Here is a 17,287-nt window from a genome sequence, read left to right on the forward strand (position 1 = left end):
ATTTGATTTTATTTACTGACGAGGCTACATTCATGAACCATGAAAATGTTAATTTGCATAAAGATGTGTTGTGGCCGGCTCGTTCGCCAGACTTTATGGCTCTGGACTTTTTTTCTTGTGGGGATTCGTAAAAGACATTGTTTATGAAGACTTTCCAACTACACCTGAAGATACACGAGAGAGAATTGTCATAGCATGTGCTTTAATAAGTGTCGATGTGATGAGGAATACTACTCAATCCATGATAAGAAGACTGCAGCACTGCACTGATACCAATGGTCATTACTTCGAACACCTTCTGTAAATGGATGTTCATGCTACCTTTATGACCTTCCTTGATCTTCAAAGACCTTACTTTTACACATCATTGGGTTTGTCTTGATAGCCGCTATCAGACAATAGGTACCAAACTTTAGCATCCCATTAACACTTTCGGTGCGGGTGGGTAATGCTCGAGTGCGGGCCGGTAACACTCTGAGCAGACGCTCTTAAGCACACCTGAGCTACAGCCTGACATCAAGACCTTCTAAGATCTGTAGGATCATGTTCTATACCGACTTAATGATGACACCTTAGATGCATTACTTCAAATAAGCTTCGACTGTATTGTGGTCTGTTTGCTGTTGGACACCTATAGGAGTCACAGGGGTCATTCAAATGTTCATGATTTGTTGATAATGTAACAAAAAATACAATTCAAACAAGCAACAAATCCACTGCATTCAGGAAAAATTTGGATTCCAAAACGCAAATTCTTAAGAAGGAAAAAGGAAACTGGATTCATTTGAAATTATATTTACTTCCAATGCGCATTTTTTATGATTGACTCTGACAGAGGTCGTCAGTTTAGTAGCATATTTGCTCCTGGTATGAGAGAATTAGCCGTCTACATTTATCATAGACGCTCAGGGGACGCCCGGATGTGTAGAAATTAGTAAGCGAAACACACCCTACGTGCAGGCTTCTCTCGTGTTCCCCATCACTCCAATTGCGGTGCTATTAAAACAAATTTAGCACAACAAATTCTTTCGCAAAAAAACTTGGAAATTACACAGCTGTTCAAGCAGTATCCAGGTTTGTCTGGGCAGGTTGCACACTCGTATGGTGTATCAGGGCGCTTGCCTTGTTCCGTGCACTTCTTACACTGCTTCCTCATAACTTGCTTCTTCCCTGCAGCAGCTTCCCACTTTTGTACAACATGTGTTTGTTTGTGATGTTTCTTGCTCACATTTCGTGGAACGTCCATTAGTGGATGGAAGCCCTTTATAATGTTCATTCTGTAATCGTACAACGTCATTTTATTTCCTGAGTATTTGTTGTACAGATATCGAGAATTGAAAACTATCATGTCAGTGACATGAAAGAATAGTTTTTCGGCCAGCAGATAGTCTTTCGTTCACATAAATAATGCAATAACATCTGATCTTGTTTATCAGTCCCAGACATACATGCATTGTACCTAATAATAGGCAATGGTTTCGTTACTATTTGCTGGCGCGCATTTGTTACTTGCTCCATAATATTTAGATGTACTGTGGAAATGTAGGAAACCTCTCATCCATCCTTCCATTTTCCAATCATAACTCCATTAGAATACCGCGCAATTCTCTCTCCTCTCCCAGTTTTGCCTATACAATGTCTTCGGGGGTATATTTCCTATTTACTTTCAGAGTACCTGTGGAAAGTGTCTTTAGGTTCAACAGAGTTGTAGCTAAATGAAAATTGTTATAATAATTGTCCAAGTAAATGTGATGACCAACATGCATCAAATGCAAAACGACTTTTTCAGCATGTCCTTTTCCCCATATTCCACTACTTCCTGTGGACTCAGCGCACTTATTTATGAAACCGTCTGGACTGTTGAGCATGTACATCTTAATGCCATATTTACAACGTTTGCTTTTTGTGTATTATCTAAATGACAATCTTCCCCTCCAAAGAATCATTGATAAATGTCTTCCCGGGTAACACATTCAAGACATTCTCGTGTTACAATAATCCAATATAGGTTGTATCTTATATAAACGATCGTTTGGTTTCGGGTTTCCTGGAAGTGGATTTTGCCGGCCGGAGTGGCTGAGCGGTTCTAGGCACTACAGTCTGGAACCGCGTGACCGCTACGGTTGCAGGTTCGAATCCTGCCTTGGGCATGAATATGTGTGATGTCCTTAGGTTAGTTAGGTTTAAGTAGCTCTGAGTTCTAGGGGGCTGATGACCTCAGAAGTTAAGTCCCATAGTGCTCAGAGCCATCTGAACCATTTTTGAAGTGGATTTTTCCAAAAGGCAGAGAGTGTAATATGATCAAATACCGGTCTCTGCTTATACTTATCACTATTCCTCTATTCTCAAACAGCGGTTCTTTCTTCCAGTAGTCTCGTAATCGCGGATATTTAACATTATTCATATGTAACGAAACAACCAGGAAAGTAGTAATTCACCTATACTTAGAGGTTTCTATTTACAGCTCCTAGATCTCTTTTTTGTATTTTCGCTTGGCAATATGCGTTATTGTTCGTTTTGTCAACTACAAGTTGCAACAATTCGTCTGTTACCAATAATCTGAAGAAATCCACAGGAGAATTGCCAGTAGGATGAATCTGCAAAACTTCTTCAAATGGTTCAAATGGCTCTGAGCACTATGGGGCTTAACATCTGTGGTCATCAGTCCCCTAGAACTTAGAACTACATAAACCTAACTAACCTAAGGACATCACAAACATCCACACCCGAAGCAGGATTCGAACCTGTGACCATAGCAGTCACGCGGTTCTGGACTGAGCGCCTAGAAATGCTCGGCCACAGCGGCCGGCCAAAACTTCTCCCCTCGTAAATGGGTGATACTGGATATTATGTGGTTCTTTGTGCCAGGACTCACCTGGATTCTCTCTGTGCGACAGGTTGGGCTCTTTTTCGTCGTCTATTTCCACACAGTTGTCATGACCCGTATCGTCAGATTCGGAAATGTCACGAAACAGATTCGAAAGCTGTGCTTCCACGCTATCATCACTTTGCAATTCTTCTCAGCCTCTAAATGACAATCTCCATGGTATGCCTCGTCCTCACGACACAGAAAACAACTGTCATCTAGTACACTAAGTAACTGTTCCTCTGTCAATTTAACACTTTTGCTGCTCCTTTTCACACTGGAAGGTCCAGGGGTCTGTTCATTAGCCGCCATTACGAACAATATACGTTCGATAACTGACCACACAAAACAGAAGTTTACACGCTTTGTTGCTAGCTTACATGCTGCAACTAGACTGAGTAATCCGACAGTGAGCGCAGACGCTTATCAGCGTCAGCCGCACTGGCTCATGGCTTGTTGTGACGCTTATAAATGTCAGCCGCAGCGAAAGTGTTAAAAAAAAGTTGAACTTCATATCTCTGAAGTAACCCCACCTAGCAACAAAAAACCAAAATCATATTATGGCCCCTGTTGACCCATGCAACTTTTCAGCTCCTATCATGTTTTCGGAGTTATTCTTGGTGTCAACAGCTAGTGACTCACCCTGCACATTAGCACGGAACTCCCAATGTTGAGCCAAAGTGCAGTGGAGATCCTGATTCATTTTTGTGAGACAACTGTTTTTCAGCTTTGGCAATTACAAAATAAGCTACATGAAAGCAACAAACTTAAGAGTGGCTGTTTCTACTATTACTCTGTCTCTGGAGAAACTCTTCTGGAAAGCAAGTTTACACAGCACAGCAAACTTTGTAATTTAAAATTTTAATGGTCTTGTGCTCCTGATTTGCTAAACTGTAAATGATGTTCATTTCATAGCTTTTGAACAAATGAACGTGTGATAAATATAAACAATTTGTTCCAAATTTTGGATATAATGATTCATGCAGTTTCAGTTTATGATGATGCTTAAGATCCTCCTCAACCGAATTTAAACATAGAATAAGGCAAAGAAAATATGGCTACTCTTATTAATAGAATATGCAGGAAGAGGGCCATCTGATTGTTTAAAAAAAAAAGTTTTTGCAATACTGCACAAGTCTGTTTACTAATGAGTCATTTATTCTTAATGCTGTTTGCCCCTCTTCATGTCTGATTGTACCAGTCTCTGCCTTCACTATATCCCGTATTGTCCTTATTTTTGTTATCTGATGTTCTTTTTTATGTACTTGCTTTAAAGTCCCTGAACTTCCTTTAACATTTTGCACTAGGTCTTTTAATGTGCTATAGCATCAGAGCTGTTTCTGACTGACAGTTTCTTTTTTGTTTTACATGATACCTTTATTCCTTGAGTAATCCTTTGTTTCTTTGTAGACTTTGGTCTAATCTGGGTTAGTTTTTGGGGAAAACACTGTTAAAATAAGCTAAGTACTTCATTAATGAAAGTGTTGTATTTTTTGTTCATGCCACTAGCACTGCAAATATCACTCCAGTTCATGACTGAGGAGTGTCCCAAAATAACCATTTTTTGGCTTACTGACCAGGCTCGAATTCAGATTTAAGAGATTCTATATTCTGTTCAGTATTAACATTTAACAAAAGAAACTGCATGCCATGACCTCAGAAGCCATTGTCTATTAGTTTTGTAATATAATTTTGTTCATTAGACCTTTCTATAAAGGTATTATCAATGGCTGGCTATGAGCAATTGGCTATCCTAATTGGGAAGTTTACGATAGAAATGAAGTCAAATGATAGTGTTACTGATTAACAGAATCTTTCTCGGAGAGTTTTTAAGAAAAGCTAAGTTAAAGTGACCGCCAATCACTATTTCTTCATTTCTTGTTATTAAATAAATCAGTAGAGCTTTAAGGTGTTTTATGAACAGATTAAAATTCCATGGAGGTGTTTAATGTACACTTACTATTATGAAGTATTTATTATGAAATTCTACTTCTGTTGTGCTTGCTTCCATATGCTGTACTTGGAAAAATTTATGAGCAGAACGTCTTTAAATTTATGAGAATTCCTGATGAATGTGGCAACTCCTCCTTTCTTCACGTCTGCTCTCAGATTATTTTTCTTCACGAAGGGGAGCCCCGAAGAAAAAAGATAGAAAACCACTGCTGTGGATAATAAGTGTTACTGAATCTCAGCTGCAATTTACATCTCAAACATTAACGACGTCTTAGCTCACATTAAAGCTGAGCAACAATAGTTCCTTTCATAGACTTTAGGGTGCTTTCAGATATATTCCCCTTAATCCCTTGTGTCCCAATTTTAAGCCCCTTTAATACGTTCAAAGTGCGACACTTGTGCTCGCAGGAGTTACAATGCTCCTTGGTATATAAAATGATTATTTGGACCAACAATTTTTCTGAATTTTTTGTTGACAAATGCTTTCACTTGATTTGTATCTGAGAGTTTCTCTTGTAGTCTATCATCCAACACTTTGTAAGATGGAACTGACATTTAATCTATGCCTAATTAATGTACTCCCAATATACTACTTAACTCTTTTTGTTTCTGGTAAATAGTCTATTTCAGGATTCAGAGAACAGTGTAGTGGAGTTGGTGATGACTGGCAATACAGTTTTGTTAAGCATTGCTGTAGAATTCCTTTTTCGTGCTGGAGAAGAAGCAGTATCGATTAGAATTCTTGTGGCTACCACTGGTGGGCCATTATCATAGACTAATATTCCCAAGCTGATGCAGGAGGAAGGCCGTTACTGGCTAAACTTTTGTGGATACTATTGGTGGCCCATAACATCATTACCATGAACCGGGTGAGAAAGGCCTGGTTGCTTTGTAACTTACCTCCTCTTCTGCCAAGGTTCTCCAGTCTTCTGGTGGTATAAACCTCCTGCTAATACAAGTGTTTTACATAAGTCTGCAGGCTTTCGTGGCCATTGTCACTAAAGTTAAAATCTTCTGGGGTGTTAGGCCGCAGGAAAACTCCCCTCATAATGGAATGTGACGCTGGTCGAAGAAGATCCCAGCAGAGGGGTCAAAACGTCGATTATTTTAGAAGGAATTATGATGTGGCCTAACAACCCAGAACATTTCAACTTTAGTATGCATGACATGTGCAGATTGTCTCACTCTTCAGGATTGCTTTTCTCACATAGCGATGTTTCCAGAGGGTCTCTATTTTATCAGGACCTGGAGGCTGCTTCTTAGTAATATTTCCTGTAGTTCTGAAAGCTGTAACCTGTTATAGGACAGACTTGCGACTTGGGGTTGTGTATTTAAATTGTCTTTAAATACTCTCTGTGTTGCAACAACAGACTCGGCATTTAGGATGAAGTTATCATTCATGAATATGCGATGCTCTATCGTCCACTGCTCCAATGCTCCTGAAGTGGCAAACAGTCCCGAAGTGAATGATGTAAGTGCCGTCTCCTTTGTACAGCAGTGTGTTATTCAGTCAAAAATGTTCCATTTCCCGTAGATCTCTGTACTTTTACATGGTATGGTACATATGCCATGATCTTGGCCAGTCAGTGTGTAATCAGCTATTGGGAGGAGTTAGTTTCTATGATAAGTGTTCTAGTTCAGCTTTGCAGGCTAGCAGGGATACTGGAGAAGGGTTTTCAAATATTCCCTTCTTTCACTGTCCCAAGGAATAACATTACAGCTGTGAGCGTGTCCCATTACTGTAATTTTTATTACAATTGACATCAGATTTTTCTAGTTTATTCTCCAGACGATTAGTTTCTAAAGTTCTACATGCAGTGTATTGTTATTTACTGACTACCAAACTCAAACCTTTGAAAAGATGTTTTAATTGTTCACTATATTGTTTTATAAGTGTGTCCACTCAGTCACAATTGTACGAGAAAGATATTCTTATTGCAAATTCTTCACAAATGGGCATGTATAATCTCCTCAGCTGGGTTACATGCACATCATCATTTCTACTCAGATGGTGTCCCACTTCAGTGTTGTTTGTAATGCAGCAAATTCCAATGAAAACTTCTTCGCACTACTGAAACAAGAAGAAAACTCATGGATTGAGATAAGCATTTCCCTGCAAATTGCCATTAGATTATTTTCTGGAGGTCTACAAAAATAACCAACTTTGTAGAAGTAAAGTAGATGCATTCAATGTCTTCATGAACCTAGCTTTCATTATCATTACTCAGTATACATGGTAGTGTAAGGTAGTGGAATGTAACAGCAGCTAACCATTTTATTTGTCACCAAGGAGCACACAGACAAGTTATTTGTGGCCCCATATAATTAAATGTACTTTTCTCTGTTGAATTACTTATATTTATCAAATCTTCAGACTGTATTTGAAGATGAGATTTCGAGGACACACAGCCAATTTCACAGTACCCCAAAAATTAATAAGCTACATTTTGACAGTCATGAAATACCCACCAATTTCAGCTCCCAGATAGAACGTACCATTATAATTTAAGCAACAACTTCTGGTTCTACTGGCTGACTAACTTATCGTTGTCCATCCCAAACCGCTATGGATAGAAATTTGGAATTTGGAGAAGGTGTAGATCTTATACTGTAGGCGTAATTTAAGATGGGATTTTTTGAAACTCAAACCCTAAGGGGTGAAACAGGGGACGAACTCTTTTTTTTTAAAGCTAGATCTACGAAAATTGGTATTTTGTTTCTAAGTGAGAAATAAAGAAATATGTGTTTCAGCATTTTTGGAAATTTAACCCTATTGTGAGGGGGGGGTCGATAGTTGGTGAAAGCTTTTTCCTGAAAATGTATTATTAAAGAGCTACTGAAGCATTTTTACAGCTAATTCTTTAAAAATCGGTGTTTGGCTTCTCTGTTAAAGACGAAAAAATATGTGTTTCAATGTTTTGGAAATTCTACCACAAAGGGGATGAAAGAGAGTCAGACTGTTTCATCATCGCCCAGCCCTAACTGCTGAGGATAGAAACTTGATGTTAGGAGAGGGTGTGGATCTTATACTGCAGGCATTGTTTAAGAGGAGATTATCCGAAATTTCACTCCTATGGGGGTAAAATAGGGGATGAAAGGCTTTTTGAAAGTGTGTCACTGTTAAGGGAATTTTGAAGCTAGAAATGCAAACACATGTATTTGGTTTCCCAGCCAGAAAATAAAAAATACCTGTTTCAACATTTTTGTAAATTCAACCACTATGGGGATAAAATAATGGGTGAAAGTTTTTTGAAAGTAAATAATTACTTAAGAACTACCAAAGAATTTTTAAGGTTACATCTAGGACAATTTGTATTAGACTTCTTGGTTAGAAATAAGAACAATGTACGTGTTTCTGTGTTTCTAAAAGTTCAACCCCTACAGGCGTGCAATACGGGATGAAAATTTTTAAGAAAATACTCCTTTAAATTAAAAAAAAAAAATTTATAGCTAAACTTGAGAAAACTGGTATTTTACTTCTCATCTAGATATGAAGAAATATTTGTTAGAGCGTGAAAGTTGCTATGGAAATATCTTCACAAAAATGCGAAGGGTATGACTAACAGATACTTTGGACTACCAGAATCACTTTTTGCTCAAAGTACGATCAGAAAAGACCATGCTTATATGGCCTCAATTAGTGTGAAAAGCTTAGAAGGTGTTGCAATTTGTGAACAACATAAAAATTAAAAACAAATCAATCTCTGCAGGCCATACAGTCTACATGTGCGAAGCAGCGAGTTAGAGATCTACATAAAACTAAATATTTGCAGCACATTGGAAAATATTTCTAATCTACACGAGTCAAATTACATGGTGTTTGGAAACAACATAAATGAATGGTAAGTTCGATGCTCCACTTACTGAAGTCACACAGATGGTGAGAGGAAATAGGTATGCTCCTCTCTAAAGAATTTTTGTGTCCTTATCAGAAGCTATGAGAAGATGGCACTAATCAACTGAACACCAAGTCTCAAAGTTGAGTGCATCACCAGCTCATAACTCAAACAGCTGGTGCTGACACTACCAGCAGCGAGTATGGTAGGCAACATGTCTGGCCTGGCCATGCCAGTGCTATGTTTAATTTCGACTTCAACACGTCATCTAGTTTACCACAAGCTTTGACCTACGCTTGTTAGACCACAGTTTCTATTAGGACTGTTCCAAGAATGGGTTTTGATACTCTATAGTGTTTTACATTCCGCTATGAACATGAACTTTCGAGTTGAGCTGTTCATTGCAATAAATCAGAGTTTGTGTGAACTCTTAAATGAATAATCTTAGGATTCACCCCAAGTGATTTAGAGGTAGGCCAGCTGGCCATTTGATTTTCATTGCACTTAAATTTAGTAATGGGGAAGTTAGTGAGGATTTTTTTTCCTTCATAGATTGATTTCATTACTGCTATGATCTGATTGACAAAAGGAAGATTAAACATCCTCCAGACGAAGACGTCGAGTTGGAGGATGATCTTGGAGATGGGAAGGACTGACAAGGAAATCAGCCATGTACTTTCCAGTAAAGTCATATTCAAATTTGAGGCAAATGATCGAAAACCTGCAGATGGGGATTAGAGCCTTCACCATCTTAAAAACACGCCCAGTGTTTTACTGTGTGTTTTTTTGCTAAGTGCTTTATGATTGATAATGGTACGTTAAGTTCCGATTCTTCACTAAAATGTGGTATCAATTTTGAATATAGGGAAACTGGAGAGTAGTCTGGAAAAATACTTACTTTCAAGCTGTTTCAGAAGCTGCTTAATATGACTGTGCCACATTTCAAGTTTTTCACTGAAACTAAGTAATGACTTTGGGACATATAAATCTAACTTGACAGACAATATGGTTCGATAGTATTTACAAACCAAGTAGCAGATTTCATTTTTCATACATTTGCACTAACACACTGTGTGTCATGCACAACTGACAGTGCTCAAGAGAATTAAAAATATATCCCCTTTAAGCAGGCCCTTCCTCAATTTCACCGTATTAATACTAATGTACATCACCGTATTAATACTAATGTACAGTGATGTTGCAGCCACCTGCACAAAGTTATCAGCCTGTTTACACTTAAAAACACAAATTTATGTGGTGTATTATCCGTTACAATCACAGTATTAGTTAATGCAAACGAACTAATTTATTAAAATGTTACAGACATTCATCAAAAGTGAATTACTTATTTCATTTAAAAGTATTCATTTCAAGACAAAATTGCTTTAAAAAGCATAGCTGGTGTATACTGCATGACAACCAATTTACATCTGCCATCTGCTTTCCTGGCAACGTCTCGCCTGTTCAATGACAATCAAACAGTCATGTACGATTTTGACTGCTGCTATAAAACACTGGTTAACAGACGAATTAACCAATTATTATTTAAAATATTATCTTTGATAAAATTGCAATATAAGAAATATATTAGCAGTCATGCAGAAATAAAGACAGACCTGATGATGCTCTTAAACCAAGTGCTTTTTTTAGTCTACAGAAATAGTTATGTTGCACACAAGAAAATTACTTCAAAATTATTCATGCCACAGCAATTAAAAAAATAGTATGTACCAACATTCTCACTTCATTTCGTAAGACATATTTCTGCTCTGTAATTACTTATTCCTCCTGCGATTTGTGCGTTTGTTGTTATTCCCTTGTACCTGAAACAAAGATTAGATTAGGGATTAGAGTAATTATTCATTCCATAGACCCATAAAAGAGGGAATCCTCCTGGGTGTGGTACATATCAGATAAACACATTACAAAAATGTAATTAGAAAAACTTGAGTTTCATTAATTTTAATGATCCTCAGTCACTAAACAGTAAAATTATGTACATAAATTAAATTTAAACTTCTAATATTTACAGGTTTAACACTTGCATCTGCTTTCATTAAATCCAGCATTCATTCAGACATTTGCTAGTTTCTTGGCTATTACAACCAATGGTTGGTTGGTTGTTTGAGGTTAAAGGGACCAAACAGCAAGGTCATCAGTCCCTTGTTTCAAATAGACTCCATTCTGCTAACGGGACATCTCAGGAAAGTCAGAACAATAAAACGGAAAAAGGGAAAACGTAAAAGGGCAGTCACGTTGTCATTAGTAAAAACAAATGAGGGAAGTTGGCAAGAGAACGAACCCAACACTATGCTGAAGCAGCATAGGCAAAACCACCTGTGACTTAAAACGTACAACTGCTATAATGCAGAAAGTACGTATGGGAATAGAAAAACTAACCAAGCCTTAAAAAGAAGGGGTAAAAACAGAGTAAAAGGGAAAGAAAAGAGGATTAACACTGTATTACAACCAAGTATTGTCAGAAATTAAAGTATAATAAATTTTCATTAAAATGGTCTACTGCACTTGTTGAGAAACTCATGGATGGAACAGAAGGAGTTGGTCACCAAAAATTCTTTTAAATTATGTTTAGATTGTGCCTTGTCTGAAACTAAACTCTTCATGGTTGCTGGTAACTTACTGAAAATATGCTTTGCTGAATACTGGACTCCTTTCTGGGCAAGAGTAAGTGATTTTAAATCTTTATGTATATTGTTCTTATTCCTAATATTGATACTGTGTACTAAGCAGTTAGTTGGAAAAAGAGATTTATTATTTACAACAAACTTCATTAAGAATAAATATACTGAGAAGCTGTGGTTAATATGCCCAATTCTTTGAATAGGTTTCGACATGATGTTCTTGGATTTACACTACTCATTACTCTTATTGTACGCTTCTGTACTCTAAAATTTTTTTCTCTGTTTGTGAAGTTACCCCAAAATATGATACCATATGACATAATGGATTGAAAATAAGCAAAATATGCCAATTTTTTTTTATATATATTTATATCTCCTATGTCTGACATCATTCGCATTGCAAACACAGACTTTATTAGGTGCTTTAGCAGTTCGTTAGTATATTGCTCCCAACTGAATTTATTATCAAGTTGTAATCCCAAGAATTTTACACGCTCAACTTCTCCTATTTCCATGTAGTCATATTTTACACACACACCAGAAGGAAATCTCTTGGAAGTTCTGAACGGCATATAGTGGGTCTTTTCAATGTTTAATGACAGTGAACTGGCTATGAACCACTTATTATGTCAGTAAAAATTTGATTAGCTGCACTTTCTAGATTTATATTTGATTTACTATTTATTGCAATGTTTGTATCATCTGCAAATACGACAAACTTGGCATCTGGTAATGTAACAGATGACAGGTCACAAGGAAACAGTAGTGGACCTAGTATGGAACGTTGGGGAACACCACATGCAATTTCTTCCCAGTCAGATGATGTCCGATTGCAGACTGCTGAAGTGTTACGTAATGACACCCTTTGTTTTCTATTAGTAAGATATGACTGAAACCACTTTGCAGCACTACCAGTGCCGCCATAATATTTTAATTTACTTAAAAAAATGCTGCGATTCACAGCCTTTGACAGGTCACAGAATATGCCAGTTGCCTCTAATTTGTTGTCCAATGAATTAAGGACATTTTTGCTGTAAGTGTAAATAGCTTTCTCAATATCAGAACCCTTAAGAAACCCAAACTCTGACTTCGACAGTATGTTATTTTCACTAAGGTGCTTAAGTAGACGCTTGAACATAACCTTTTCAAAGATTTTTGAAACAGCTGGCAAAAGTGAGATCGGTCGGTAATTTGATGGAATTTCTTTGTCCTCTTTCTTGTGGAGAGGTATAACTTCAGCATATTTAAGCCAGTCAGGAATGTTCCTGTGGCAAGTGATTGATTACACAAATAAATTGAGATATGACTAAGCTCACATAACACTCTTTTATTAACTTTGTTGATATGTTATCTTAATCACTAGGATGCTTTGATTTCAAGGACTTTATGATGGATTCTATTTCTTTGGGTGAAGTAAGTGTCAATTCCATTTTACTGAGATTGCTTGTGTGCATTGGTCTCAGATATTCCATTGCATTATTTACTGAACCTGACAACCCCATGCTGTCAGTAACAGAGACAAAATACTTGTTTAAATCGTTTGCAACACAACATGTGTTTGTTACCAGGGTTTCATTTATTTTTAGAGCTACTTGTTCCTCCTCATTTCTGGTCCTACCTGTCTCTGACTTAACTATATCCCATACTGTTTTTATTTTATTGCTGGATGTATTTATCTTCTTCTCATAATGCAGGTGTTTAGATTTCAGGATAACATTCTTCAATATTTTGCAGTAATTTTTGTAATGAGCTATAATGCTAGAATCAAAGGTGTCCCTATGTATCAGATAGTGTTTCCTTTATGGCTCACAAGATATCTTTATCCCTTGTGTGATCCATGGTTTCTTATTAGATTTCTGCTTAATTTGAGTTATCTTCAGGGAAAAACAATTTTCAAATAAGGTGCTAATTTTATTAACGAATGTTTTGTATTTTCCATTTGTCTTTTGGATGCTGTAACCATCAATCCAATTAATTTCTTTGAGCAATCTCCTACATTTCTCAGTTTTTGACTGCTTTATTGGCCTTCTGTACTCAGTTCTGATAGATGTTTTACCCTGACAATTTTCAAACTTTAATGTTAGGTGTTTCATGTCATGGTCAGATAGCCCATTTATTACTGGTTTTGTAATGTGACTTAGTTGCCTAGAATTGTCTATAAATATATTATCAATGGCAGTCTTAGAACATTTGTATACCCTAGTTGGGAAATTTACAGTAGAAATTAAATTGAATGACAAAGTAACTGATTTCAGTAACTGTTCACTGACAGTGTTTTTCAGGACATCTATATTAAATTCACCAGCAATCACTAGTTCTTTGTTTTTTAATTTTAGATGAGACAATAAATCTTCAAGACTATTTATAAACAGGTTGAAATTTCCTGAAGGTGCTCTGTATATGGCTACTATTATAAAGGACCTATTATGAAATTCTATCTCTGTTGCACATGCTTCTAAGTGCTGCTCTAAACAAAATTTATTAATGTCAATATTCTTAAATTTAAAACTGTTTTTAACAAATGTGGCAATTCCTCCTTTCTCCATCTTTTGTCTACAGAAGTAGGACTACCTACAACTACCTAACAACAAAACTTACTTTCTCTTTGCTGATGTTCAGAGAGGCAGATTATGTCAACTGGGTTCGATGACTGATTCATCAATACACATAAGTAGTTCATTAATTTTACTTCTAAGCCCTGGAATATTTTGATGCACTAAAGATAGTTGGCATTTCACATTTACCGACATGAAATTGGGTGGAAATAAAATTTCTGCTGATTGCTGTAAATTTTTAACCAACAGCTGTTTTCACTGATCCAATGTACCAAGATTATTCTGTTTGATTTCTTTATCGAACTGAAGGTTTGTTTCAATCTTTACTCCTCTCAGAACTTGACTTCGTTCTGTCCTACCTATCCTAAAGAAGGTGGTGCTCCAACACCTATGACCAGTGGTATATTACCACTCATGGCAGTGCCTCCCCCCCCTTACATTTCCTGCTATTAGCCCAGCCAGTTTACCCTACTCTTTTCTGTTGAGGTGTAGGCCATGTCTAGTATAATCCCACCTACTGAGAGAATCAACAGGAACCAAACCAATATGTGACCCCGCACCTGACCCAAGCAGCTGTTCCAACTACAAATTAACTCTCCCGACAGAAGAGTTTAAATGAGGTCGGTCATGGCATCTCGGAACAGACACGAACTCAACACTGGTATGTCTCATTGCTGATTCAATCTTTGCCACACTCTATATTGTACCCAGGATCTCTGTCAATACTATTGCCTGGCCCACCCAGAATAACCACGGTGTCTTCCCTGGTAAAATCTTTACTGAGTGAACCTAAATCCTCTGTCACCTGACCCAGACCAGCACATTGTTTAAAAAATTTGTGACCTGGTATTCTGATCTTAACTGGTCCTTGCAAAAGTTGGCCTACACCTCTGGCATGTGAACTACCTAACAACAAAACTTTCTTTCTCTTTGCCGACTTCCCTACATTCTTATTCAATTTTCTACTGAAAGTTTGTTGTGCCCTCTCTACACCTACCTCTGTCTGAGGTTCATCAGCTTCTAACTGAAGCAACAGGTCAAACTTATTCTTCACATTCACCACAAAGCTGTCTGATAAAGTTCTAGGTCTGTTACCCCTGTTAACTGTTGCCACTTCCCACCTCTCTTTACCCTTCTCCCTCCTTAACCTGTTCAGATCTTCCCTAGCTTGGTCTAACTGTGCCTGAAGGGCAGCAATTTTCCCCTCCTGTTCCACTATTTTCCTATCTCTACTGCATATCCTACAGAACCACTGATGAGTCTGATCCACTTCCCCATTTCCCCACGCTGCTACAGTCACCCCAATGGAAAAACTACTGCACCCATCACACCAAACCCCAGAGCTAACAATTCTACGGCACGTCAGGCACTTTTCACTTATGGTAAAGATCTTACTTTAGCGAGAATAGGTCAAATTAAATTACAGAAAAACAAGGAAACACATTTATGAAAGATTAGGTCTAGTGCTCAATCGTATGTAAACAAACTTACTTTAGTGACAATAAGTTAGATTACCGAAAAGAAGAAGAAAAACACGTTTACAAAAATTAGGCCTAGTCGCAACTATGTAAACAAAGCTACTACCGCATGTGCAAAGTTTCCAGATACCGTAATTTAAAATTTACACTGTGTTTCGCAAAGTAAGAATTAAACAACAAAGGAATACGCTTTTCTTAACTTGCTGGAATGGAACAGAACAATTAAATGAGATTCTGGGATAAAATGTATGCAAGAATACGATCGAAACCCTACTTTATGTTTCTTTCACGTTTTCTAGAATAATACACAGAGAGAAGTGAAACGTTTAATAGTAAGCTTGCAAAACACACTAATACATGTACTGAACTAGTTTCCTGAACTAAACAGAATTTTATTACACTCTAAATCGCTTATCTGTACGGCAGCAAAAAAACTCACGCGTCTCGCCTGGTGCACGGCTACTAAACATGGCGTTTATCACACTAATACTTAGGGATTAGAAAAACAGTTTGAAGAAGAAGAAGAAGAAGAAGAAGATGATGATGATGGCACCTGCAAAGAACTTTTGAGAACTAAATGTTGCGGCGATCTTCAGCGTCTACATTTTAATGAAATGGAATGAAACCCACATTTTAACACGAATCACCACCAGAGACTTTTCTTTTTGAGACACTGCAGTATCAAATCCACCTACATGCAGATGATGTAACAGGTTGTTAATTTGTTAGAGGATCTACTCCCATGTGTAGTCAAATGGGCAGATGAAACACAAACCAAATTATAAAACTGAATACATAACACCTCTCAACAAAACACAGCAGCACAGCAATTTAAGCACACTTGTGGAGATAATCACTGTGTTTCTAATTTGTATGTGACCTACAGGCATCTCCAAAAAGTAGCCTGCTCTTTGTCTGCAAGTATTGTGTAGACATTTCTGAAGAACTTAGCAGATGGACTAGGTATATATTGTCTACTTTTAAGTGAATATAAAGGGTCTTAATTTACACAATCAATGTGTGTGTGTGTGTGTGTGTGTGTGTGTGTGTGTGTGTGTGTGTGTGTGTGTGTGCTGAAAACAATATGAAGGAGACCATGTTCACCAACACTTCAGTGTCCTTTAGAATGACGTCTGGGATGGGTTTCCTTATCGTTATATCAGAAAATCCAATACATCGTAACATGTATGCTTTTAAGCTAAGCCAGTCCTAGTGTAAGGAAACAATATGTTTCTTTTATCAATTAAGGGAACATATTTGTCCCATTTTACTTAAATGTTCATTCAGCTTGTGACATGTTTGTAAATAAGTAAGGAAGATACTGCTAAGGTCATAAATTTAACTATCAGATACTCTTCCATGGTTTGCTAGCAGGTACAACTGGATAAAATGGTGGAATAGAGAAGCAAAGCTGCTTAAGTGAAGATAATAGTAAATGCAAAAAATCTGTGGGGACAAAAATCATATCAGGTTGATGTTTAAGTGTGCAGTAGTTCTGTGTTACATGTTGGAACTTCAGTTGCTATGCTTTTATTTATCGATTGTCATTTTGTCTTCGCAGTTCACTGAAGCTTTTTGAGTTTACTTGTTGTCATTTGGAGATAGTGAATGGAGCTGTGGAAATTAGAATGTGCAGTGCCAAGTGGAGAAATCTGAACGTTTCCAACACATTCTTCTGTTTGAGTTCAACAGAGGGGTGACAGCAGCAAAGGCAGCCAGAAACATTTGTGCATGTCAAGAAAAGGGTTTACTCATTTTAAGGAGCATCATTTTAACATTAGTGACTCTCCCCATTCAGGAACACCTTCGGGGTTTGACGAAAATCATTATGGGTACCACTTGCTCTAAGCTAGAATCACAAAAATCAGGTTGTGATCATACGTACATCTCTGCTTGGTCATCATCAACTAGCTCGTGAACATCACCAAGCATTCCTATCCTGTATTGTTACTGGTGA

General features: G+C 37.3%; 1 protein-coding gene across 5 annotated transcripts in view; it reads right to left on the reverse strand.

Annotated features, from left to right (window-relative positions):
* Nucleotides 1-6,670: 6,670 nt before the first annotated feature.
* The window catches only part of LOC124804323 (centrosomal protein of 112 kDa-like), a 174,240-nt gene continuing 163,623 nt past the window's right edge, over nt 6,671-17,287 (reverse strand). For 3 of the 5 annotated variants that reach the window (XM_047264744.1, XM_047264746.1, XM_047264741.1), the window contains one exon: nt 9,943-10,478. In XM_047264744.1, the coding sequence (XP_047120700.1) occupies nt 10,431-10,478 (48 nt within the window). In that variant the 3' untranslated portion in view covers nt 9,943-10,430. Of the gene's footprint in view, nt 6,891-9,942; nt 10,479-17,287 lie in introns of those variants that run through there. The other 2 variants (XM_047264743.1, XM_047264742.1) reach the window with 2 other exon arrangements.

The sequence above is a fragment of the Schistocerca piceifrons genome, chromosome 1 (assembly GCF_021461385.2).
Source record: "Schistocerca piceifrons isolate TAMUIC-IGC-003096 chromosome 1, iqSchPice1.1, whole genome shotgun sequence".
Lineage (NCBI taxonomy): Eukaryota > Metazoa > Arthropoda > Insecta > Orthoptera > Acrididae > Schistocerca > Schistocerca piceifrons.